The 23,588-nt window shown below is 37.0% G+C and overlaps 4 protein-coding genes and 1 pseudogene across 5 annotated transcripts; 3 read left to right on the top strand and 2 right to left on the bottom strand.

The window, feature by feature from the left end:
• Positions 1 to 825: 825 nt before the first annotated feature.
• LOC137718610 (origin of replication complex subunit 2-like) lies at positions 826 to 3,214 on the bottom strand (annotated as a pseudogene). Its single transcript, XR_015956484.1, has 6 exons — positions 2,985 to 3,214; positions 2,809 to 2,908; positions 2,026 to 2,158; positions 1,638 to 1,929; positions 1,211 to 1,438; positions 826 to 1,120 (listed from the first exon to the last, which is right to left on the bottom strand). The product of XR_015956484.1 is annotated as an origin of replication complex subunit 2-like (transcript).
• A 2,208-nt stretch (positions 3,215 to 5,422) lies between these two features.
• On the top strand, positions 5,423 to 9,552 carry LOC137739428 (uncharacterized). The gene is made up of 7 exons (XM_068478996.2): positions 5,423 to 6,061; positions 6,286 to 6,374; positions 6,494 to 6,629; positions 8,051 to 8,149; positions 8,286 to 8,411; positions 8,603 to 8,865; positions 8,964 to 9,552. The coding sequence occupies exons 1-7, from the start codon at positions 5,893 to 5,895 to the stop codon at positions 9,075 to 9,077; spliced, it is 996 nt and encodes a 331-aa protein (XP_068335097.1). The 5' UTR covers positions 5,423 to 5,892; the 3' UTR covers positions 9,078 to 9,552.
• An 843-nt stretch (positions 9,553 to 10,395) lies between these two features.
• On the top strand, positions 10,396 to 12,114 carry LOC137715838 (uncharacterized). Its single transcript, XM_068455191.2, has 2 exons — positions 10,396 to 10,581; positions 11,341 to 12,114. The coding sequence occupies exon 2, from the start codon at positions 11,366 to 11,368 to the stop codon at positions 11,897 to 11,899; it is 534 nt and encodes a 177-aa protein (XP_068311292.1). The 5' UTR covers positions 10,396 to 10,581; positions 11,341 to 11,365; the 3' UTR covers positions 11,900 to 12,114.
• Positions 12,115 to 14,353: 2,239 nt separating this feature from the next.
• LOC137714797 (uncharacterized) lies at positions 14,354 to 15,626 on the top strand. Its single transcript, XM_068453935.2, has 2 exons — positions 14,354 to 14,840; positions 14,956 to 15,626. Exons 1-2 carry the CDS (start codon positions 14,574 to 14,576, stop codon positions 15,397 to 15,399), a joined length of 711 nt encoding a protein of 236 aa, XP_068310036.1. The 5' UTR covers positions 14,354 to 14,573; the 3' UTR covers positions 15,400 to 15,626.
• Positions 15,627 to 17,908: 2,282 nt separating this feature from the next.
• Positions 17,909 to 19,738, bottom strand: LOC137744554 (succinate dehydrogenase subunit 5, mitochondrial). The gene is made up of 4 exons (XM_068484341.2): positions 19,459 to 19,738; positions 18,932 to 19,245; positions 18,660 to 18,845; positions 17,909 to 18,195 (listed from the first exon to the last, which is right to left on the bottom strand). Exons 1-4 carry the CDS (start codon positions 19,631 to 19,633, stop codon positions 18,139 to 18,141), a joined length of 732 nt encoding a protein of 243 aa, XP_068340442.1. The 5' UTR covers positions 19,634 to 19,738; the 3' UTR covers positions 17,909 to 18,138.
• Between the last annotated feature and the right edge of the window lie 3,850 nt (positions 19,739 to 23,588).

Below are 23,588 nucleotides of genomic sequence, written 5' to 3'. Positions count from 1 at the left end.
GGAGGGAGGTAGGTGCGGTGGGACAGATAACTTTGCTCTGATTTGTCCAAACTGTCGTATTTTTCGGTGCATTGAAAATATTCAACAACTTCTCATGATATTTATTATACTAAACCGTTGCAGCACACCAAAAATTCTCTCCACACTTCGCCACCAAAAAAGCGTGCCAAATCCTGTAAGTTTGAGCCTTTAATCATGGAAATACGCTTACTTCACACGTGGTGGTGTTTTATTGAATGGAGGTGTCAGCACGCTGGATAGACATAGACCCGTACGCCAAAGAGTTGCTAATTTTGTGAGTTATTTTTTTATCGCCCTTTTTTGCGTTTGATTTTTTGGGGGAAGATTAGTCCGTGTAGTAACGTTGTTTGATAACTTTGTCGTTTTCTTGCACTGTTTCCACCTTCATTCAAATTGGCTGTTATTCTATTGATTCAAATTCTAGTCCATCTAATTTGTCATTTTCAATTCTATTGACTCAAATTCTAGTCCATCTAATTTGTCATTTTCATTTCAACTACGCAGGTGTGTTTGGCTGCTATTCTATTGACTCAAATCCTAGTCCATCTAATTTGTCTTTTTCATTTCAACTACGCGTTCAACGCACCCGCTTATGAGATAAACCATTGCCCTGAATGATTGCATTTGCATAAATAAACCATTTAAATACCAGTCAAATTTTTTTTTGCTTTTTCGACTCTTAATTTGAATTTGAGCCATTTATTTTTTTAAACGTTCAAATTTGACCCCCTACATTCAAATTTGTCAATTTTTCTACATGATTGGAGCACGAGGAGATTAGTGCACACTTCAATACATCGTCAATTTTTAAGCCGGGAGTGAAAATTTTGGATTATTGCCACTTGTATCAGGACATAAAATCTACATAATTTTGAAGGACTGAGTAGTTTAATTACAAGTCATTGACTCAGATCCGCTAGCAGTGTTTCAAGTGCCTCATTCGTGAGAGGGATGTGCAAGCAATCCTGGCCGTCAGAATTCCTTTCGGTCTTCACCAACTCATGATCTTTGAATTCTGTCATATGGGAGTTAAGGGTAAGCTGGCTGCTCACAAGGAACCGCTCTCGACAGGTTGCGTAGAGATTATCAATCGGCATCCCTGAACAATACGGAAGTTATCAGATAACGGATGGAATGGATTATAGAGGTTAAAGCTCCAAGAGTTAATATAGTCTTTATAGCTACTTACCTTCTTCGTTCGAGTGGGATAGTTGATATTCTGCAAGAACTTTGAACACGCTCTGAGCATTGGATGTGAAACTCTGCAAAACTATTGTAGCACCTTTGGCACTTTGGGTGGTATTTCCATGTGCAAGGATCAGCGGAATGAGCATTCCTTCGACCTTGTATGGTGCAAAGGTAGGAACGTGATGCCAGCACCAGTTGAACTGTGTGTGAACCATCTTCTTGTCCCACACTATTAAAGGAAAAGAAGGTGTGATTAAGTTGATGGCATATGATATTGTTGTTTTGCAGAGTAACAAAAAACGGTTTCTTTAGTTTTATGTTTATGAAGACAGAGACGCAAAGTTTCAGGAACCAACATGAGTCAGAGACTCAGAATTCAGAGGTCCTAAGTAAACCGATATAACAAGTTATAACAAGAAAAGACTTACAAAGAGGTGCATTCACATGATCAATAGAGGCCATAATGCGAATATGAGAACAAGAAGCAACTTGTGCAAGACACTGTTGGTTTTCCAAGTCCCTTGATCCAGGTCCATCAATGTTGTGAATGACGACACATACTACACATTCGTTTGTGGTATCTTCCGATCCATCCAAAAATGCAAGAAGATCATCCATGGATCTGGAATTAAATGGCTGTTGCGCTTTGGACGAGCTCCTGGAAGGACTCCTTTTGGTTTTCAATTGATCCCACAGAAGTTCAGCTAAGGCTACCACAACCTACATTGCAAACATTTGGTAGCCCGGTAAAGCCATACAATTGGTAAATGTAGAACGATAACAAAATGCTTTGGAACCGTATCCAAAATATATTACCTGTTTTATATTTGTTCCCTGCAGATATCCATTGACAACAACCACAGAATACTCGGTTAACGATGTTGAAGCAAAATCTACAAGCAAGGCCTTCTTAGATCCAAATCCATACATAAGAAGGCCAAGACCACATCTACACATTAAAAAAGGGTGAATAAGAACACACATTAGCAGAACCTTTCAACTATAATCTACGGAAAAACTGATTCGAAATGGAAGGCATCAAGTCCACAACTAAATCATTTGTTAAAAGAATATAACGCAACTCCTTGTTGTAAGAAAATATTAGTAGATATTGCCTATAGAATGAATGCATCAAAGCAGTTGTGGTCAATTATATACTCAAGTACAAAAAAGCACTATAATTTGTGGCATATGCAGCCAGAATGATCAATACGTTCTCTTTTGGCAAACAATTTGCAAGTCCATCTGGATGAGAACATTACGGGCTCGTTTGGTGCCCAGGATTGGCATGAATTGAATAACTCACTATATTCAAGGCATGTTCATGGACAAGTCATGATGAAAACTTATCACTTGCAATCGCAATAAACTAGTGGGATATCGAGGCCTCGTAACTTATCCCTTCTAATCCCTAGAAAATGAAAATTCCTTCACCTCTATTTTCATTTCTCATTTCGTTGTACACCTAACCATACGAGTTATCCAATCCTAGACACAAACGAAACCTGAATGCCGAAATAGAAACAAAGAAATCTAAAAACCCAATTGAAATAACAGCATTTCAAACATTTCTAATCAATCTACAAGCTAGAGGAATACCAAAGCTCAAAAGCCCATTCTGGGTACGAACTCTTATAACTATTCATCACATCCTTCACCTCTTTCTCGTGTTTGGGTTCGATTTGAGCCGCCGCCGCAACTAGTTCCGGCCAAAGTTTCAAGATTTAACAAAATTAACAAAAAAATTTGGAAATTTTGAAGGAATTGAAGGCGACCCAGCATTACCTGTTCGTCGACGATATCGATATCTGAGATCTTCGACTGCGATTTCTTGCCGGAACCGCGGAGCTCCTTTGCCAGAAAGTAGTTTCTGGAGAACCCAAACTTTTCGTTCTCGCCGTCGTTCATCTCCATGGCTTTGATTTCGACTTGATTGCAGCCCCCAAATCACTCCAAGTCTCAGAGGACGTGTGCCCTAGTAAAGCTGCTTTTTGCAGTTCTTGATTTTCCCGCGATTTTTCTCCTGTTCTTTTGAGTAACTGGACATGGGCCGAGTCTGGACTATTGGGCCACTTTTACTGTTTTCCCTTGTAAGCCCCATTCTTTTTTAGTCACTTGTCTAACGGCTTGTTTAAAACTACTTTTGAAAAAGCATTTACGGCGTTTTTGCAATAAGTGATTTTACTATAAGCACGTTAATTTTTTAATTAAAACTTCCAAGTTTTTATTGGAAAGTATTTGTATGCCTCATAAACATTTTAAAATTTTGGTGCAACACTTAGTTAGGAACGTTACTTTGTAATTCAAAAGTTGTCTCAAACAATCCGTACTATTGCTAACAAATTAAACATAATAACCACATTAGAATTGAGCAAAACACGGTAACCAGCAATATCTTATGAACAAAAAAATAAAATTAGACAACACGAAATTAAATCAAATTCTTAATTAGAATGTGATAGTTGACTTCTTACAAAGGAACGTTTACCTTAAGTGAAGCAAATTCGTGTTCTCCAAAAAAAAAAAAAAAAAAAAACAAGAAAAAAAAAATTCGTTTGTTGTGGTCTTACCAATTTCATAGTTTCACGTTATTTAATATTGGGGGCGGACGTGGGGTTCAATTGTTTTACACAACTTTTAACAGTGTTTATGTGAATACTACTTTATAATGTATTTTAATAATTTGAATCGTTTACTTTTTAGAATATATGTAGTGAAGAAAATGAACACATGCGATTCTACAAAGAAACTTTAAACCCTTAGTTGTTCAGATTTGGGTGATTTTTGATAGACATGATATTTAAGGGAAGACTTTAATGATAAACGGTTTAAATAGTTAAAATACATGACGAAGTGTACCTCATAAAAATGTGTGTTGACAATTGTGTAAAATGATAGTGACACAGAACTGTCCCAATAAATATTATATGCTATAATTTCCAAGTGAGCCTAGAGTTTACAAGTAAAGAAAGAGATCATCTCCGGATCCCTTCCATCAAACTCTCGGTTTCCTACAATTAATCCGATAATTAATCCAAAGTTGATTAAGATATTCGAATTAAATAAATTGTCCTCAATTCTCGACACGTGGCAACTAGGAGAAGAAATAAATTATGTTTAGTGTGCCGACAATTATACGTGTCACATCCTCCTAATAAATTAAAAAAATAAAACTATGGCACATCACATCTTTCTATTGTTGTATAAAATGAAATATATGCACGTATGACTAGCTTGATTAGGTATATATCACAAATTAAAAAATATATATATATATTATTATTTAATTGGATACTGATCACAATTTAAGTAAAATATATTTGCTCACTAAATTTTTGATATACTTGATAAGTGAGTATAATCATTAAATATTTGTTACTAACAGCAGACATGAATTCAAACTTAAGGCATTTTCTGCCAAATTTGTGTTGGATGGTGAAAAGTTTACTTGAAATTTTACACAATTAAAGTTTAAGGGTTGGTTTGGTATTGCTGTGCTTTGAAAAAAAACTGATTCTGCTGTGCTGTGAGAATAAGCGGCTGTGAAATAAAGCAGCAGAGTATTTGGTAAACTTTTTTGTAAATGTGCTTTTGAAAAAAAAAAAAAAAAACAGTATTATAGTGTTTGGTAAACTTTTATGTAAAACAGATATGAAAAAAAGCCGATTTTTCAAAGCTGGGTTTTGCAACTTCTTGTTTTTGGCTTTCTTTTCACCCAAAACTGTGAAAAAAAGCTGAAGCTGAATGTTTACCAAACACAAAAACAACTCCCAGCTTTTTTTTATATCAGTTTTTTTCAGAATTACCTCAGTACCAAATCAGGTCTAAATCAATTAGTTAAAAAATTGTCAAATCTACTGGGTTAAAATTAGGTTTGGTTCCAACAACAAAAATGATTATTTTGCTATGGTGTCAAAATTTTGAGGTTCCTAGATTCAAATTAAATTTAGTTGAGTGACATTTACTTGCTTACAATCGATGTGTAATATTTCAAGTTATGTCGGTAGCATCTAAAAACGTTAAAATTTTGTTAATGTCATATTCAAATATGATTGTGCCTGTCACTTAGTACTATTTTTTTTAAAAACGTTTTCAAACTAATTTTTGTACGATTATAGATATTGGAACAAACAAATCTAAAGGAAGAAATGGAGGCAAATTAGTATTGCAAAAATAAAACAAAATAAAAATTAGTTCTCCCAAAATATAACATAGGATTAGGACGTGATCCACCCACGGCGCATGTTAGTGCAAGGCAGAGGAGACAAGGCAAATAGGTTGATTAAGCTGTTTCACCACTACCGAGCAAACACCAACAATCACGGAATCATCTGAGAAAACACCATAATCATTCTTCATTAATCCCCCGCGCAGACCAGGCCACTTATTCTTCATTAATCTTAATCATTATCATTTAATCCCTTTCTCTATCCTAATTACGACGACGGCTTTGCGTGTATCTCACAAAATCGTAGCAAATAAGGCAAGACAGGAAAAACCCAGAAGCCAAAAGCCAAAAGCACTCATTCCACTGCTGCCTTGGAGCAAGGGACAACCTGGGTCTGTCGTCGGAAGAGGGGAGGCTTCGAAAGTTGTGGGCTTTTGGGTTTTTGATCTGGGTCTGGCTCTGATCGATCTGTGAGGTCGGCAGATATGGTGGGATGAAGGAGAAGAGACGAAGGCATGGCTCGGGTAGGAGGAGAATGGGGATTTAAAGGTAGAGGGATTTGGGGTTTTTCGTACAAGAAGACCACTCTCCTCGTTTGCTCCATTAACATCGTTGTTGCTCTCTATGTTCTTCGCTCTCTCTACGGTTCTCTCTACATCTACTCCGATAGAGATACACGCCCCAGTACGTTTCTCTCTCTCTTCTAGCTTCTGTAAATCTTGGTTCTTTGAATGATCCACTAGCTGTTTGAGGTGTTTCTGGTAAAACCCAGTTGGGAATTTAGCTTCATGTTTGATGAGTTTTCTTTAAATTTTGTTGCTTTGGATTATCCACTAGCTGTTTGAGGCGTTTTTCAGAAAACCCAGTTGGGAATTTTGAGGAAATGTTTTGTTTGTGAATTGGTTCAGCGTTTGAGTACACTCCGGATCAGATTAGGAAGATGGAGGAATCAGTTCGGATTCGAAAAGCAGCTGAACCGGTTGAGCTAATTAGATTGGTAAGATATGCATTATGAGTTTTCTGTGGTGGTAGGTAGATCCGTTTGATTGAATCGGTAGAGCGATATGCTGCGAGTCCTTTTAATTTAATGGAGGACTATTCTGTTGTGCGCAAAAGGTAAAGGCACTGAAGAAGGAGCTTTACAGAGAGGTAGCGGTTGAATTGCCGCAGCCTTTGAAACTGAAGATGACTAATGAGATAATTGATAGGTTGAGAACCTTGAGGCCCAAAGCAAATATTACTGAGCAGAGAGGTCAGTGCAGCTCAATTTTATTTTCTTTAGCTTATCTCTTTTTGTTATCTGCATTTCAAGCAAATCTTTTATGTTGGACTAGAATAATTAATAGCCATGCAATATCAAATCTTGTATAAATGGTTTAAAACATAATTCATCATTCCGTGATTTTCAACTCTGTCTTGAAATAGATATGATTATGAATTTATGTTTTATCTTTGTTGATTTCAGTTTTTGTATCTGAAATTAAAATTATCGACATTGATAACAAATTCTAATAACCATTGAGTGGTTCTTTGATACTGTCACATTAAGGTTGAATGAAGTGTCGTTTTCTTGAGCAACTGTACAAGTTTTGGTAAGGGAGACAATCCAAAGATTTCGTAGCTTTAGTTTAAATCCCTAATCATTAGGCTTTTTATGTTTTTCTATAAGTTCATTTTCTGTTTGTGCATGCTTTCCCGTTATCTATTTCTTTATGATATTGTATCATCGTATGGTAGATTTCCTGCTTTCAATATTCCAACTACTTGTTCAGCTTTCTGAAGGAAATTATCCGTTACATATTCAGAAATAGCATATTTAGGAGTGAAGGCGAGAACACGCGTTAAAGGGAAGTTTAGGTAGGTTTCACGTGAAAGGATATAGAAGATTGTCTGTTTTGTCTCGAGGAACAAATTGCTTCCTGATATTCTGGTAGCATGTAAATTTTCTCTTGATTTTATGACAAACCAGATCTTTGTAAGGAAGGGATTGCTTTAGGCATTTCTCTGTATTTCTGTAACCACTCAAAAACTTATAGTCTAACGTAGCTTTTTCTGTTTTCTGTGCCATTTTTGTCTCTTTGGGTAGGTGGTGCATGATGACTTGGATAATTGTTGTTTTTTTTTCCCTGGATAATTGCTTTTCAGTTAACTATGGAATTCTCAATTTATCATGTGACTTAAGTGGGGTCGATACTGATTGTCTTTTTAGTAAGAGTGGCCATAGTTCAGATATGTGAGTACCTTGTGTGTTTTAGTACCTAGATATGTTCCAGTTAAGTATAAAGTGCTTCCACCTTGTTCAAGTTTTGAGTGCTTCTTTCACTCGTACATTACAAGTTTACAACATATTCGCTTAACGATGAAAAGATGCCAAAAGGTTACCCCAGCTCATACCGGAATTCAATTGCATGTAAACCACCAACCTTTGTAAAGTGTTGTTCCCATTAATCAATTTGACCCATTTGGATATATAAATTTGAATTTGTTTAAATTCCCATGGCTACACTAAGTTCTTTACAAACACTTATCAGCTGCTAATAATTAAACTGACCAACTATGATTAGTGTGATGAGCTAAAGGATACAAAATATGTGTTATATAATTCAGTTTATTATTTCTCATTACTTGTAGTAATTAAGTTATCATGTTGATGGTGGTTGCTTAAATAAACAGAAGTAGTTGAAAGATGGTGCAAGGAAAAACTAAAAGAAGCTAAGCAGTTGGCAATTGAGACCGAGGCTTCAAATTCAACAGTCCTTCATGAGGAAGCAGGTATGGTCATTATTTGTGAACTATGTGTGGTTTCTTTTTAGGATTCAATAGCTTATATGATGCAGCAGTCTATGAATGGTAGTACAATTGTTTTGACAAACTCTGGTGTTTACTGTTCTGATTTTGTTTTCTATAGAAATGCTAGTAAAAGCTTTGGAATCTGATTCCACTTGGCTGTTGGAAGATTTGGGCCTTTGGATTCCTCCTGAAATTCGTAACACGGAACATCATGATAAACCTGAGGGTGAAGAAGAGGAGTTAGGTACTTCATCAATTTCGGCTCCATGCCCTTCTCTTCGTTCTATCATTAAAAAAAAATCATCTTTTATTTTCCTTTACAAAATAAAAAGAAAATGTCACGATCCTTGTCTGGTAGTTTTGAGAAGTTTACTCATTTAGATAGTAGAAACTTATTCCATGTGTTGATGTACGTATTCCTTTGATTTTCTGTAGACGATCAAATTTTGCCCGGCAGGCCGCTTCCTCCTGAATGCCATGCAGAAGTTCATACAGATTATGATGGTGCTGCTGTAAGATGGGGGCTTAACCACCACAAAGATAGTGCAGCTGACTGTTGTCAGGCTTGCTTGGATCAAGCTAAACGTGCTAAGCCTAATGAAAAGAGATGTAATATATGGGTTTATTGCCCGTCGGAAACTGGTTGCCATTCTCCAGATATCTATGAGCATAAACTTGGAGAGTGCTGGCTTAAATACGTAAGAACTAAATAACCGTTTCGTTATAATTTATATATTCGTGATTATGTTGATCCAGTTGAGCCTAATATTTCTTGTCTTCAATCATCAAAATGCAGGCAGAAACGCCTAAACTTAATTTCAAGGACAAGTATCCTGAATCATATAGAAACCGCCATCCATCAGCACCACTCGTTGTTCCTTGGGCCTCTGGCATTGTTGGCGCACGATAGGATTTCGCCACTCCCAGCAGAAAAGGACAAACCCTTGTCATTGTAACTTGACCTGCAAAGGCTTACCATATTCTGGAAACATCACAAAACACACGAAGGTACCCTTCACTGGAATACGTAATCATGGTCTCCCTGGGTTTATATACTTTTGTTCCGTTAATTGTTCTGTGAAAAATAGAGGAAAATAGGAAGAGTTTTCGAAGAGAGGGAGATGGAGTGACTGTAAGGTTCAGGATGCGCTCCATGCTGCTTGTTTGTTCACAAGTCATTTTTGTAATACGGTCTGTCATGGTGTTTGGCGCCGATGATTCAAGATAAAGAAGTCCTGGTCGGAGGCATAGTGAGCTTTGTTGTTAGACGTTGAAACTCTCCCCGTGCATCGGTAACGAATGGGGAATATGAATTTCTGTCTCTGAACATTGTGTATTACTCTCTAATTCTTTGGATAACTACATAATGCTCTCTATCCTTACAAGGAGACAGAGTACGAAATTTTCAGTTCTTGTTGCTCAAGTATCGTTTAGCTTGTACCTTTGAGAAGTGATATGTAAGCATTCAACATTTATGTTTTTCTAATGCTCATCGGCTGTATAAAGGATAAAGTACAGTTCCGAATTGAGAGAACCGCAACGGTATGCATTATCTTTTGAGAGAATCTCGACGGTACGAGAGAGCTACGAATTATCTTTTGAGAAAACCTCGATGATACGGGGGAGGTTGAACAATTTTATTAATTAGAGAGCAAAACTTACTTCTACCAACAAGGTAACTTTAGGATGGGGAATTGGGTGTTTATAGTGAAGGTGGGTGGATGATTAGTGAGGATAGTTTGAGTAAATTGGGACCACCCTACTAAACAAACACTTTTGCTAATAAGGGTTTATGTTATGTTCATAAGAAAAAAAAGGGTTTATGTTAGCAGAGGTTTTATCATAAAACGGTAAAGTATTTAATAGTGTTTCGTCAAAGAATCAGTTGACATGTGCTGTTTTTAGAAAGTATTTTTATATATCTATAAGTACTTTTAGAAAGTGTTTTTAAAATAAGTGAAAACATTTTTCATAAAGGTGGTTTTTGAACTAGTTTTTAGTAAAATATAAGTGAATCTTGAAAAAAATATTTAAAGTGTTTTTTGTAAAAAGCATATAATTGATACTTGTTTGAAAATACGTGCTTTTGTGAACTAAAAGTGCTTTCAAATCATTTTGAAAGCAGTTTTAAACTAGCCGTAATTTTTTTATTATTAAATGCAATCATAAAAGCACGTGATAGTAGACGTAACGTTAAGATTTTCATCTTTGCGTCCCTAATAATGGGATGGAGTCATATAAAATGTATTTTGTGTTTTGTCCGTGCTCTACCAGCTATACCAGACTTTAAGAGCCGCTGCCTCTCATCGTCGCTACAAACTGTGAGAGTTTAAGCGATTCCAAGCCCCGCTCTTCGCCGCCCGCCATTATTGATGTCATCGCGCGAGAGATTGGAGCTGACTCGGCCCGCGAAGGTAACTTAATCTCTACGTTTCCCTTTGTTCTTCGTATTTTGGTTGAATTTGTGCATAATCCGATCTTTACTTGGTTCCGAAAAACCAACAATCCGGTTGGATTTAATTCTCTAATTTTTTCTTTTGCACTTTGAAATCATTGTTCTTGTTAAGAATTCTGAAATTCCTGTCAGTCTGTAGCCCCAGTTTTACCTCTGATTTCAAGTTGTGCTTCTTTGAAATTGAAAATTTAGTTTGTGTTCTATACTTGATCTGCAGATTATATACCTATCTGGTTTAGTTGAATTTCAATTTGGGTTTTCGATTCCCAGATGGGTTCAAGCACTTGCTGTCTCCTGTCACAGATTTTATTAGAAAATTAATGAATCAAGCTCAAACCTTTTTTTTATGTTTTGGTTTATGCGCTTGACCGGAGGAACCCAAAAGAGGGACTGCATTCCGGTGGACATCGAGAACGATGGACAAGGGTTAGGGTTTATTGAGCTGCAGAGATAATTAGTAAAATACTTGAATGCCGTTGTATTTTCGTGCTTGATGTTAATTTCCTTGTTTGCAATAGCAATCTTATTAGCGATAGAAGCTTGAATGGTCGATCCAGATGTCTTATGTGTTTGGTCCGATTATTTTTTTAGAACATATCGAAAACCTTAACTTTGTGGCGCGTAGGGGTGTTTGCAATTTGAAATCACGCATCGCATTTGATGGTTCTTTAGATTTGCCTATAAAGAAATTACAGAATTTTTTTCATTTCATATGCAGTGAAGCTAATCGATAGCAAGTAGCTATGAGTATGGTTCTTTGCAACAACTCCATTCAGGAAACTCACTATGAAATACTTTCCGTGAAACAAGATGCAAGCTATGAAGATATCCGAGCAAGCTACCGATCTGCCATCCTTGATAGTCATCCTGATAAATCACAAAGTACCTCTGGATCGGGAGATAGATTCCTGAAGGTGCAAAAGGCTTGGGAAATCCTTGGCGATTCAAGGTCTCGCACACTTTATGATAGCGCACTGCGAGCTTCGAGTCTTGATGCTATGGTTGCAGAAGATATCAGCTTAAAAGATGTGATGGCTGAAGATGCGGGAGAGGCCATTCAGCTCTTTTACCAGTGCCGGTGTGGTGACTATTTCTTCGTTGATTCTTTGGAGTTGGAGAAGATGGGATATGGTTTGTTAAGAGATGGAAGGAAAATATCTTTCGAGGCACAAAACGCATTGCCAGCATCGCTTGTCATCCCCTGCGGGTCTTGTTCTTTGAAAGTTCGGATATTGATCAATTCAGATGATTTTATTACGATTGTTGATAACCATTGAATGGGGGACGAAGGCTTTCGTTTCAAGATTTTAGTTTCAACAGCTTAAAATGACGGGAGCCTTGTGCGTTTCATGTTGAAATTTCATAGAAAATGGGACAAGTTGGACGATAGAAAATGGGACAAGCTGTACTTCGGTCCTGTAGATTCGGTTGTCGCGATTTTTGTTTTGTAGTTTACTAGTTGATTCAATATAAGAACGTACTAATTTCGTGATTTTTTCCGTAGAATTTGCAATTTTTTGTTTTTGATACACGGAATTTGCAATGGATAAGCATTTGCGCTGTTTATATATATTTTTAATCCGAAGATTTGACGGAAATGAGTTCTTATTCTTTAAATGGTACGATTAACAAATTACATAACTTAAATCGCGACAATTGAAATTCGAAAATCGAAGTGGAATTTTTGGAGCTGAATAGCGGCCCAACACTTGTATGGGCCCTTGTACGAGTTTGGTTGCATCAGGAACCCATTACTCTGTTATTATTATTTTTTTCTCAATGACAAAAAAATAAAAATGAAAGTCACGTCCTGAAGAAACAAAATCTAAATTGGGTCTACGATTCTCAGCATCCGATCAGTTGCTGATTTTCCAATCGATCCGATAAGGTTGAAATCCTAATTCTTTATTCCCAGGTACGATATTTTCCTCCTTTTTGGTAATTTTACAAAAAATTAAATAAATTAGGGCACTGTTCTTCCTGTGAAATGAAAGAAATTTGATTTTCATCAAAGATTGTGTTTTTGGGTATTTTAAACTAAAATTCCCAATCGGGTTTCTCATAAATCGGAAACAGGAGATGGGTTCTTCAGAAAAAAGCTCTCAGTGGCGGAGCGTGTTCGACGGCGTGAAGCTGAAGACCATCAAAGCAATGCCGGAAGCTCTAATGGCGGAGATCAACACAGCAATCTGCAATCTCGAGTACGCACGCGCCACCGCTCTTGTCGACTCTCCGTCTTCTTCGTCTTCGACGGGGAAAACGGAGATCCCTGATCAACCGGAATACAGTGCACGAATGGCGGACCAAGCCTACAAGGCAGGCTGCGCAGCCTTGGCAGCTGGGAAACTCGACGAGGCCCTTCTCTCTCTGAACACTTCTCTCTCTATGTGCCCGCCTGATCAGACCTCTGCCGTGACCAAGCTCCACTCTTTGATCTCTCTCACATCTCGGCAGCTCCATAAGTCCACCAGCTGAGTTTATCTTGCCCTTTATAATTAATGCAAGCCATGGTGGGGAAGGAGGAATCGAACTCAGGATCTCGAGTGCAGCGGAGTTTATTATGACATCAAAATTTGGGATGTTTGATTCCAACTTTCCATGCTCTGTTCATGCGGATTTGGAGGTCGGCAACAATAATTTGGAGCTATTTAATGATCAATCAATTGGGGAACAGGGGAGATGTAGACGTTAGTGTCCGGAGCAGATTTCACGAGGGTGGTTGGTGATGGAGATGATGCTTTAAAGCCTTACAGATAAAGATAAGGTTTGAGTACTTGTATAGTTGTATAGGTACAGGATTTTCCTTTGCTCTTGCCTAAAGGTCTAAACACTTGGTTGATTGTTTGATCAGTTGAGATATGAATGATGTATTTAACCATGGTTAATCATTAGTACAGAATTTCCTCTCTTCTTTTCTAAATTTTGGGTTTTTTTTCTATTAATTTAGATATGATTGGTGCCGTTAACGAGCAAATCTGACTTATTACCGATTGTATGCAACTGTGTATTTAGTTGTCAAGGAAGACTCGTCTAATACTTTCAACCTAACAGTACACCAAAACAAGCGACACACATTGTTATGTGTTGTTTTTCTTTTTCTACTTGGCAACTCATTATTAGTTTGGGACCCGCACTGGCATACGTGGTGTAGTTAAGTCGCAATCCATTTTCACATCTAGGGTTTTATATGAACTCGGTGTCTAGGGAGACTAGAGAAAATAAAATCAAAGATATTGCTCAAGAGATCTCAGACTCATGATCTTTCTTTGTTATGATGTTTCCTAGAATTTAACGGCCAAGAAATTTCTAATTAGTTTACCTTTATGTTGGGACACCACATTAATTTCAACTAGTTTCCATTGTCTTTCAATGAAAATGAAATTGGGGAAAGATGCCAAATTTATGTGTTGTGTCAAGATTTTCTTCAGTTGAGACAACATTTTGAGGGCACTCTCACTTTAGGAAAATTCAACAAATAGCTTCGTAAGCGTGGGTTAGGCCAGTTAGGCCCAGTGTGTCTGCTTTTAGCACTCAAGTTCGAGTTGTTCTTCTTATAATTTAAAGTGATTAGAATACTGTCTTGTAAAAAAAAAACAAATATGTCAAGATTAGGTTTGGTATCATGTCCTAATTCCCATGACTTCAACTTAAAGCATGAACATGAAGACTACAGGAGCAGCACTAAATAAAGGAAAAAAAAAAACCGAAGAAACGGATTGAAGTTACAGGTCTTCTTCAATGGGAATAATATTAATGGCCGTGAGATAAGCAAAAGCATTTTCAACCTCAAGGGGAGGAGTTTTAGCTTTTGTTAAAACGTCTAATATGCTTTTTTAGCTTTGTCTTTAACCCAAAGAATAGAAACCAATCTTCTCCATTTTCCAATAAGCTGAGAAGCCGCTGTCAAAAAAAGCAGGTGAAGGTCTAATCCGAACATCATGTCGAGTAAGAATGACACACACCAAAAGCACTAGTTTTGTAGGTATCTCAAAGCACCTCTGGCTTACAGCTTACAAACCCAAAGCACTTTTTTTTTTTCACTCCAACATGAGCATCTTTTATCACGAAGATGAACAATCACCAAATCCTTCCAAAAGATGCAAATTTCTTGCTGCTTGTCTCACCGATGCGTTTGCGAATTGCCATACCGGCAGAAAGCTTTCGGTTTCGAGCCGTGCGGAGGAGTGCTTGACAAGCGACTTTGATGAGGAACAGGAAGTAAGCTATGTACCCGAACAAAGATTTTCCATACAAAATTTTCATGTTTTCATTAATCTATGAGTGTTTTACAGGTTGTTTTATCATTTTTTGTTACTTGTTTTTTCTCCATCAGGTTATTGTGTCTGCGATTCGAAGCCGTGCTATGGAAAAGCTGAGGCGCAAGCCGCGCAGCTTCTCAGATAGCTTTTCTTTCGTCTACTCTTCAAAATCGGGTGATTTATTCATAACACAGAAAGGAGTGGAAAAGCAGGAGGATCATGAAGACGATGAGAAAGCAGATTTTTTATCGGTTGCAAGCTGCCTTTCTTGCTGCTCAAGCGACGCTGCAAGTAGAGACGTGTTTCTTTCTGTCAAGACAAGCTTGTCGCGCTGTTCGAGCCTTAATGGGATCGAGTTTAGAGATTTTCCAAGGCAGTCCATAATTCAGCAGTTCCGTCATTGTGATGGCTGGCCGTTTGGGCTTTGCCGGAAGGCTGTGTTGCTTCCACCGCTGCCAAAGTCGCCCTCTGAGTCGTGGTTGTGGAAAAAAGGCACTAAGTTCGTTAAGATGGTTTAAAGTCGTAGCTCCTCCACCCCCACCACCAACAAAGGAGGTTCAAAGTTCAAGTTATTCAAAGTTATTTCGTGTCTAGATGATTAAATGGATGGAATATAATTCAATTAGAATAAAGTTTTAGTTGAAATGGTAATGTTATACTTTGTGATAAGTAAAGCTATCATATATGCAAATGCACAACTGGACCAAAATGTCTCTATTTAAATGTGTTATAACAAATTAGTATACTTAAATGTTCTTACCTTGACATATTATAATGATTTAGTGTAACGAAACGTCTATATTTAAATATATTGGTAACACAGAAGAAATTATGCAAAATCCGTAAGTGCACAAAAAATTTCATACCTAAAAATTTCTTATACAAGTTACTTACAATAAATTGTTAATGCAAAAGGTAAACAAATAAATGAAAATTATTGGACACTTAAATAAGGAAACCCATGAAATTACCCGAAAAAAAAAAAAAAGAAAAAAAAAAAGAAAGAAGAAGACAAAAAACTGTCATTGAATACATACGTTGACCTTTAATAGAGTGCTTTTGGTCATTTTAATGTTTTTTACACCAATTACTTACTATGTCTCTTCTCTACAATCAGATGTTTTGATGGTTTTTAATTTGTCTAATTTCTTGTAAACATAATCTATGATAAATTAAGATACAGATCATTTTGTTCCGCAATTGCAGCTTTAATGAGATTGAGTCTAGATGATTGAATAGATTGAATAAAATGGACAACTAGAATAAAGTTTATTTGTGAGAAACAAAACAACCTTAAACAGAAGAGAGACAAAACAAAAACAATTAAAAAGTACAAGCCATACAGAAATCTAAAGAACCCCAGAAGCTAAACCCGGAGCACAAGACGAACACCCCTACACAAGAAACTAGAACTAAACGGCGAGTCCTTCAGATTCGAGCAGGGCGTTCGAGCGACGAGCACAGAAAGCTTGGAGATGACGACCGAGTAGACGAAACCTTTTAGCTTCGACCTTTGTGCTTCTTGTTATCGCTCAAGTCACGGCAAACAACATGGAAAACAGCATTAGCAATGTCACCGCGAGAACCCCCTTGCAAAAGCATGCGTCAACGTCATCCTTACCATGTTCAGATTTGAGGAGGAGAGCCTTTAATTCGTCGTTAGTAATTGGTTTTCCGCGAACCTTAGAAGTGACATTGTCAAAACGGGAGCCGACATTGTTGATGACGACTTCAATGACCTCGGTCTCAGGAACAGGAGAACCAGCTAACGTTAGCTTATGCGTAATAGTGCCGACGCGTTGAAGAAATTCAGTAATCGATGAGAAACCGCGAGTAGTGCGATGAAGACGACTACGGAGCTCTGAGATATATTTCTGATGCGAAGAGGCAAATCGTTTCTCCAAAGCTTGCCAAGTTTCGCGAGCGGTATGGTACCGGTGAGCGGTGTCACCAAGCGCATAATGGCTTATGGAGGCATTGATACAGGAGAGAACAAGCTGGTCCTTTTCAACCCAATCTTTAAAATCACGGCTGTCACTGTCGGTTTTGTTTCCAGCATCGTCGGAGAGAAACTAAGGAGGGCAGGGAGAAGAACCATCCACAAAACACATGAGGTTATGACTCTTAAGCAAAGGAACAATTTGGGACAACCAAATAGGGTAATTACTGGAATCGAGCTTGACGGTGATGACGTGAGGGAAGAACAGACCGGGCGACAGAAGCAGAGGTAGAAGAGTTGACCATCGGACAAACAAAATAGTTCCGGTGAAAAGAGAGAAGAATCGAGGGACAACAATCACGAGGTTTTGATTGCTTGAAAAACATATGGTAGAACTTAACTTGCCACAGAACTATGTGGAGAAAGGCGACAATTAGACTGGAGACGGTTTGTGTTACACTTGTAACACACATACAGAGATTAACGCCGTATGAGATTCTCACAGGAGCATATGATAAAATCTAGGACGACTAATTCAATACATTTGATTGGAGATGAATTCTAAATTGAAGTTGTTACAAAGAACTATGAGATTGTAGAAAAATCCAAATTTTTCCTAAACCTGTTATTTTCAACTTGTGCATCGTTCACCATTCAAATGTGTATGTAGTCTTGCAGTGGGAGAAAATCTAGGACGACTAATTCAATACATTTGATCGGAGATGTAGGTCGAATTCGGGTAGTTTATTTCGGCCAACGTGGATTCCCATATCCAAAACCAGCTCGAACTAATTCGTGACTAGACCCTATATTTACTTGCTTTCACATGTGTCCAGTCCGAAACATAACGATGTCTGTTGAGTACACGACAACATTTTAGAGTACCATTGCAGTTCCCTATTTAACCAAATAAATTGAACGTTCTTTTGTTTAGTCCGTGTCTATGGAACCAATGTGTAAAAAATGGACCGTCAATATGTCATTAATAATGTGACACCATGATTTCCAATAAAACGTAATGACGTATTATCGTTGCATATTGTTGGCAATTGTTCCATCATCAATATTATCAACTCAACAGAAGCAAATGAAACAAATCAAACGGAAATTACTTGACGAAACAAACTTACAACGTTATACACCATCACAGATGAAAGAACAGGATGCAACAGTATTCCATTAATAGATCAAGAAAGATATTCTCTTTATTAACTGTCATCAGAAGCTGAACATCTGGCCTGTTTCCAAATATCCAACAAACGCGATTCCAAAAACCGGAAAGCTTCCAATTACGGTAACATTCTCTGAAATGCTGGGATTAAGCTCTTTGCTCAATATATGACCCGGAAAGTCCAGAAGTTCCCAGAACAGAGATCTGCAACAGAATACAAAATCATATGAGCAAGTCTACAAATAGATTCGCATTGATTTGCACACTACAGGTGGATATGCCAAACAGGAGTCCCTGCACTGCGGGATAATAACAAACCATGTACCACAAATGCCGAAATGAAAAGCTTGATGCCTAAGCATTGTTTATGTTGAAAGACCCCTTTCCAGTTCCCACGGGAAGAGCGAAAGAAAATAAGGGGCCGAGTATCATTACCAGACCTAAAATATATATCCTCAAACATGTCAATTTTGATCTTCTATTCTCCTAAGTGAGCTAAATGAGTACGATAATTTTGCTTCAATGCTGCTCATACGGATAAGAAAAGTACCAAATAACTGTACCTATGATTTGATATGGCTTTCTCAAAAGGTAATAATCATGAATTATAAAAGTTATTGACCGAAAATCTTATCTAGCTATAACTTTAATCATCTTTATATTAATACCTTTCCCCACTCAGAACCGATGCCACTGCATCTCATCTTCAAGTATATCAGCTTAGTTCCCAACTCTGTCTCAACCTTCTTCCTCAAATAGGTCTCCTCAGGCCCGAATGCATCCAAATAGGTAATGTAGCGACTGAAAATGGTCTTCACTGCATTCACATACTCATCTGACAATGGCTTGACATTCTACAGACAATACGAAAACACAAAAATCAAGAGAATTGCATAGACAGACGACAGTGAAACCACAAAGTCCCTAATGATTATAATACCTCTCCGCTCATACCAACACTGTCATCAAGTTCCATCTTCAAATTAGTAATCATCCCGCCGAACTCCTCAACAGCCTCCGCTGCCCGGAAAACATTTGTGACAACCTCTTTGCCGGTCTGGTCATCAGTATTCTGAGACAATGCCGCCTTCGCTTCATGGACGACACTATTGGGCAATTCATCCCAACTAGCAGCCAGCAAATCCTTGAAAACATTGAGCAGCGCAGGGTCTTTAATGGCAGGCAAGTGACTCACATCATCACTATAAAATTTCCTACTTCCCAACCCCCTCGAAAACGGGGACTTGTAATCATCTGCGGATTTGCAACATACCCACATGAAATTTCAGCAGAAAATAAAAAAATTTACAAAACCCAGATCATTTTGCATCACACGAAGCTCAAATACGCAGTTTTTATGTAGAAAATCAGATTGCAACAATAACCCATTTCAAATTTGCTTCGTATCTATAAAAAAAAAATTCATTGAAACAAGAAATTGAAGTCGAATAAAGAAGGGGGACGCACCGGAAGAGAGGTCCTTGGCGAGGGGGGATGAGGCACTGAAGAGGGTTCGCGCAGCAGCGGCGGAAGAGTGGAGAGGCTGAGAGTGGCGTAGTAGCTGCTGGTTAGCGGCGGCTATTCGATAAGATCTGGAAGAGACTGAGCGGTAGAGCGATCTCAAAGCTATCATCTTCTCCATTATTACGGACGTTTACAAGAAAATCGATGGGCAGGGAAAACTGGGAAAGGAGAGACGGGTCGCAGAACGGCAAGTGGATTTGTTGACACCTTTGCACAACAATTAGCGTCTCAGGTGGAAATTACTTTTGGGCTTTTATGTTGGGTTTCGGCCTATAGTATTGGGCTGGATACCTGAATTTGTGAGAGTGCATATTTTTTCTTACGATCGCATTAGTTGCAGTTTGATAATATTTTTCGAAATTTAAATTTATTAAAACGGAATTCGTTCAGTGGTGATGCTCACCACCACTTGCGCATGGTGAGCCAAAATATTAACGACTTTGGCGTGAGCAGTGGGTCGAGCAAGACTGCTTTAGTCCATCCATATTTATTTTGCTAGATGGCTCCTTTAGGGTTCAGCTCGTTCGTGCAACCTCCGTCCAACTCCGAGTTTAGTTTGTTGAAGCATGTAAAAATCCAACATAAGAAACACAAAATAAAATACGATGTAAATTTGTTGTTCAACTATTTATAGTATTAGGGTTGCTTTTACGATCCACAAACATTTTTAACGTTATTGATTTGTTATAAAATGCTTTATCCCTTCTAGAATCACTTCCCAACATTGATACAAGATTAATTAAAGAAATGTTGATTTTTAAGTGTATGATGGCAAAGTGAGGAGAAAAAATAATGTGAATGCAACAATCTTCAAATTTCAAACTGTGAAGTCAAAATTGTTGGACATTTTAATGTCCTCATTGCCCACGCAAACACACATTTTCACGCTTTTTTTTCAACGCAGGTAGCTGAAATCTTGCGTTTGTATTTCTATCCACGTCTCGAATTCGTAATTTCCACTTTTTAACATTATTATAATAGTTTATAATATTTTACACTTTCTTTAATAATAAAATATTTTATAAAAGAGATCATTTTTGCTCATCATCATTTAGTGTGGTGTATTCTCATCATCTTATTTATCACCGTTAAATGAGTTTGAATTTCGAGATTCGAATTGTAGATAAGCACAAATCTCAAAATTCAAATTCATCTAACTGTGATAAATAAGATGATGAATATACATCACATTAAATGATGTTGAGCAAAAATGCACTCTTTATAAAAAAAAGATAGCTGAAATCTTGAAGCCTGTAGATCAAATTATTAGACCTTGCTTTGTCCCATTTTCATGTTCCAGAAAGAAACACGTCTTTCATTATTTAGCTTTTTCTTTTGTTTATTTAATTTCGAAATTTGACCACTTTTAGAAAACTAATTGATGTCCAATCAACAATGTTGTTTGTGTTATAAATAGGTCAAAGTTAGTGAGGTAATCTTTTAATGGTAGATGCGAGACATATGTAAAATGTTACACTAAAACTATAGCACAAGATGATAACAAATAAATACAGAGGAATAGATGATGTTATTGATCTTTCTCTCTTTCTGTCTGTATATTTCTCTGTCACTTGAAAACATAGAGAGTGCTGTATTTATAGAGCAACTCCAAACTGATGCATTAACTGCTCATTGAAGTTTACAACACTTCCTTTGACAATACAATCTCCATGCATTTACAAATTCAATTTTACTTTGCATGGGCATTGAAAACTTCTACCAATGCTGGAAAAATTCTGTCAATGTACTTTGGGCATTCATTACCCACCAGTCTTTTCAACACTCCCTCTTGGATGCCCACATATCAACATGAGTTGTCTCGTTAAAACCTTGCTTGGAAAAACCCAGTGGGAAAAAACCATAGCGAAGGAAAAAGAGTACAACTTTTCCTGGATCGTTGATGTAGTGTCAAGTATGCTTATGTTGCCTCGTTAAAACCTTGATATGAAAAACCTAGTGGGAAAAATCCTAATCAAAGGAAAAAGAGTACAACAAGCATGTATCATGGATGCTCCTCCTAATATGTATCTCTCCCTGATACATCGCGCAGTTGAGGCAGAGGAAGAAAATGAACAGTAAAAACCTTAGAGGAAACATTTTTTCTTTCTTTCGTTCGGCAAAAAGAGATGAGAGAATAATTATATTTAGAGACTCATGATGATAACGTGTTATAAATAAGTCAAAGTTAGAGAGGTAACCTTTTAATGGTAGGTGCGAGGCAGATGTAAAATGTCACACTAAAACCATAGCACAAGAGGATAACAAATAAATACAAAGGAATAGATGATGTTATTGATCTTTTTCTCTTTCTGTCTGTATATTTCTCTGTCACTTGAAAACATAGGGAGTGCTGTATTTATAGACCAACTCTAAACTGATGCAATAACTGCTCATTAAAGTTTACAACACTTCCTTTGACAATACAATCTCCATGCATTTACAAATTTAATTTTACTTTGCATGAGCATTGAAAACTTCTACCAATGCTGAAAAAATTCTGCCAATGTACTGTGGGCATTCATTACCCACCAGTCTTTTCAACAGTTGGTGGTTGCTTCTTATATTTTTGGTTAAGCTGGCTGCTTCGCCATATGGAATGGGCTGGAACTTTGTTTGTAATTCTTTTTTTCTTAATATTTTGTTTTAATTTTATAATTCTTTTACACACAGAAACGTATTTCTTTTTGTCTGATTATTACAAATTGCTGGTAAGTTACTACCCACAAAAACGTCTATATACATATACACTTTAGCTTAAAGAGTAGATAACGTTTTTAATACAAGACTTAAACGTGTGACATTGTGACATGGTTAGCACATGGTAGGGCTTAATCCAATTCTCTCACCTTTTAAAATAGAACGTCGTGGTCATTTTGTATTATGGTATAATGATATTCATCTTCATTTGTAAGTGAGAGATCTTAGGTTCAATTCTCGTCAAAAATGAATTCAAACTACATTATTATGGGTAGTTCACTGTAAAGCTTAGTTCACTTTCTATTCCTTTAATATAGATAATATTTGTTTGTTAAAAAAAAAACAAGAAGAAGAACTTTGTGGGGCTTAAAAGAAGTTTAAAAAATTTGTTATTGCAGTAATGTTTTATATTTTATAATAAGAGCCGCTTGTCTTAAAATCATTTATGCTTATAAACACTTATGCAGTTATGCTAGAAGTGTTTTAATTTGCAAGTGTCATTTTAACACAGTGATGGAAAGATGTTGTATCATTGCATGATGACATGAATTTAAACTCTATCAGTGACTAATCTAATATTCATCTTACTAACGTTATCTCGCTCAACTAAAAAAGAAGTGCTTTAATTTGAAATGCACTTAAATTTTATTAAAAAATTAAAGTGCTTGCTTTTTAAACAACATGTCAAAATGCATTTATGAAGAGGACAAGGATTGTCTGTCCTTCCATTTTCGGTGCCCTCCCGTGTCCTTCTGTTTGTGTGGTCACGATTAAGCCACGTCAAACATTTTATATTACTATCTATTTTTGTCTTATTATTTTTATAAAAAAACAATATAAAATGTTGATGTGGCTTAATCGTGACCACACAAAATAGGAGAGCATGGAAGGGCACCGAAAGTGGGAGGGCAGACAATCCTTGTCGTTATGAAGAAACACATGACAGACATTTGACACAGTGATTCCCCAAAATCATTTCTACTACCAAGAAGGCAAGAAGGAGAAGCATTGAAGATTTTCAACCAAGGAACTATAAATGCTTTTATTTTCTATCCGTTGCTTGTGTGAAAGTTAAACTTCTGGTTAGGAAAGGTTGAAATGCCAATATGAGTTTTTTTAACTCCTGAAAATGATAGATAACCGAGACTCGCACCCCTTTAAAAAACAAAAAAATTAAACTAAACCGCACATAATACTGTCTTATTCAACTAACCTAATCTAGCTTCTTCCTTTAAAATACTATATTTATGTACAATTCCATTCCCTCACCTCATCGCATCCCCCCTCCATAAGATAAAATGCATGTCATCGCATAAAATCCTTCACAATCTCCTGTCACTATTATTCAAGTCATACTCCAAAGTCCAAAGCCTCTC

Source organism: Pyrus communis, chromosome 15 (genome assembly GCF_041283825.1).
Source record: "Pyrus communis isolate YQ-2024b chromosome 15, ASM4128382v1, whole genome shotgun sequence".
Lineage (NCBI taxonomy): Eukaryota > Viridiplantae > Streptophyta > Magnoliopsida > Rosales > Rosaceae > Pyrus > Pyrus communis.
Note: the sequence above shows the minus strand (reverse complement) of the source record. Positions and strands in the feature narration are given on the sequence as shown.

What these genes read in the sequence shown, in the direction of transcription:
- LOC137744554 (XM_068484341.2), bottom strand. Translation starts at nt 19,633, where the DNA reads ATGGAGAAGATGATAGCTTTGAGATCGCTCTACCGCTCAGTCTCTTCC. An exon ending in CGCCAAGGACCTCTCTTCCG is followed by an intron (nt 19,246 to 19,458) that starts GTGCGTCCCCCT and finishes GCAAATCCGCAG; the next exon opens with ATGATTACAAGTCCCCGTTT. An exon ending in TCGGTTCTGAGTGGGGAAAG is followed by an intron (nt 18,196 to 18,659) that starts GTATTAATATAA and finishes ATTCTGTTGCAG; the next exon opens with ATCTCTGTTCTGGGAACTTC.
- LOC137715838 (XM_068455191.2), top strand. Translation starts at nt 11,366, where the DNA reads ATGAGTATGGTTCTTTGCAACAACTCCATTCAGGAAACTCACTATGAA.
- LOC137739428 (XM_068478996.2), top strand. Translation starts at nt 5,893, where the DNA reads ATGGCTCGGGTAGGAGGAGAATGGGGATTTAAAGGTAGAGGGATTTGG. An exon ending in AGTCCTTCATGAGGAAGCAG is followed by an intron (nt 8,150 to 8,285) that starts GTATGGTCATTA and finishes TGTTTTCTATAG; the next exon opens with AAATGCTAGTAAAAGCTTTG. An exon ending in GAGAGTGCTGGCTTAAATAC is followed by an intron (nt 8,866 to 8,963) that starts GTAAGAACTAAA and finishes ATCAAAATGCAG; the next exon opens with GCAGAAACGCCTAAACTTAA.
- LOC137714797 (XM_068453935.2), top strand. Translation starts at nt 14,574, where the DNA reads ATGACACACACCAAAAGCACTAGTTTTGTAGGTATCTCAAAGCACCTC. An exon ending in ACTTTGATGAGGAACAGGAA is followed by an intron (nt 14,841 to 14,955) that starts GTAAGCTATGTA and finishes TTTCTCCATCAG; the next exon opens with GTTATTGTGTCTGCGATTCG.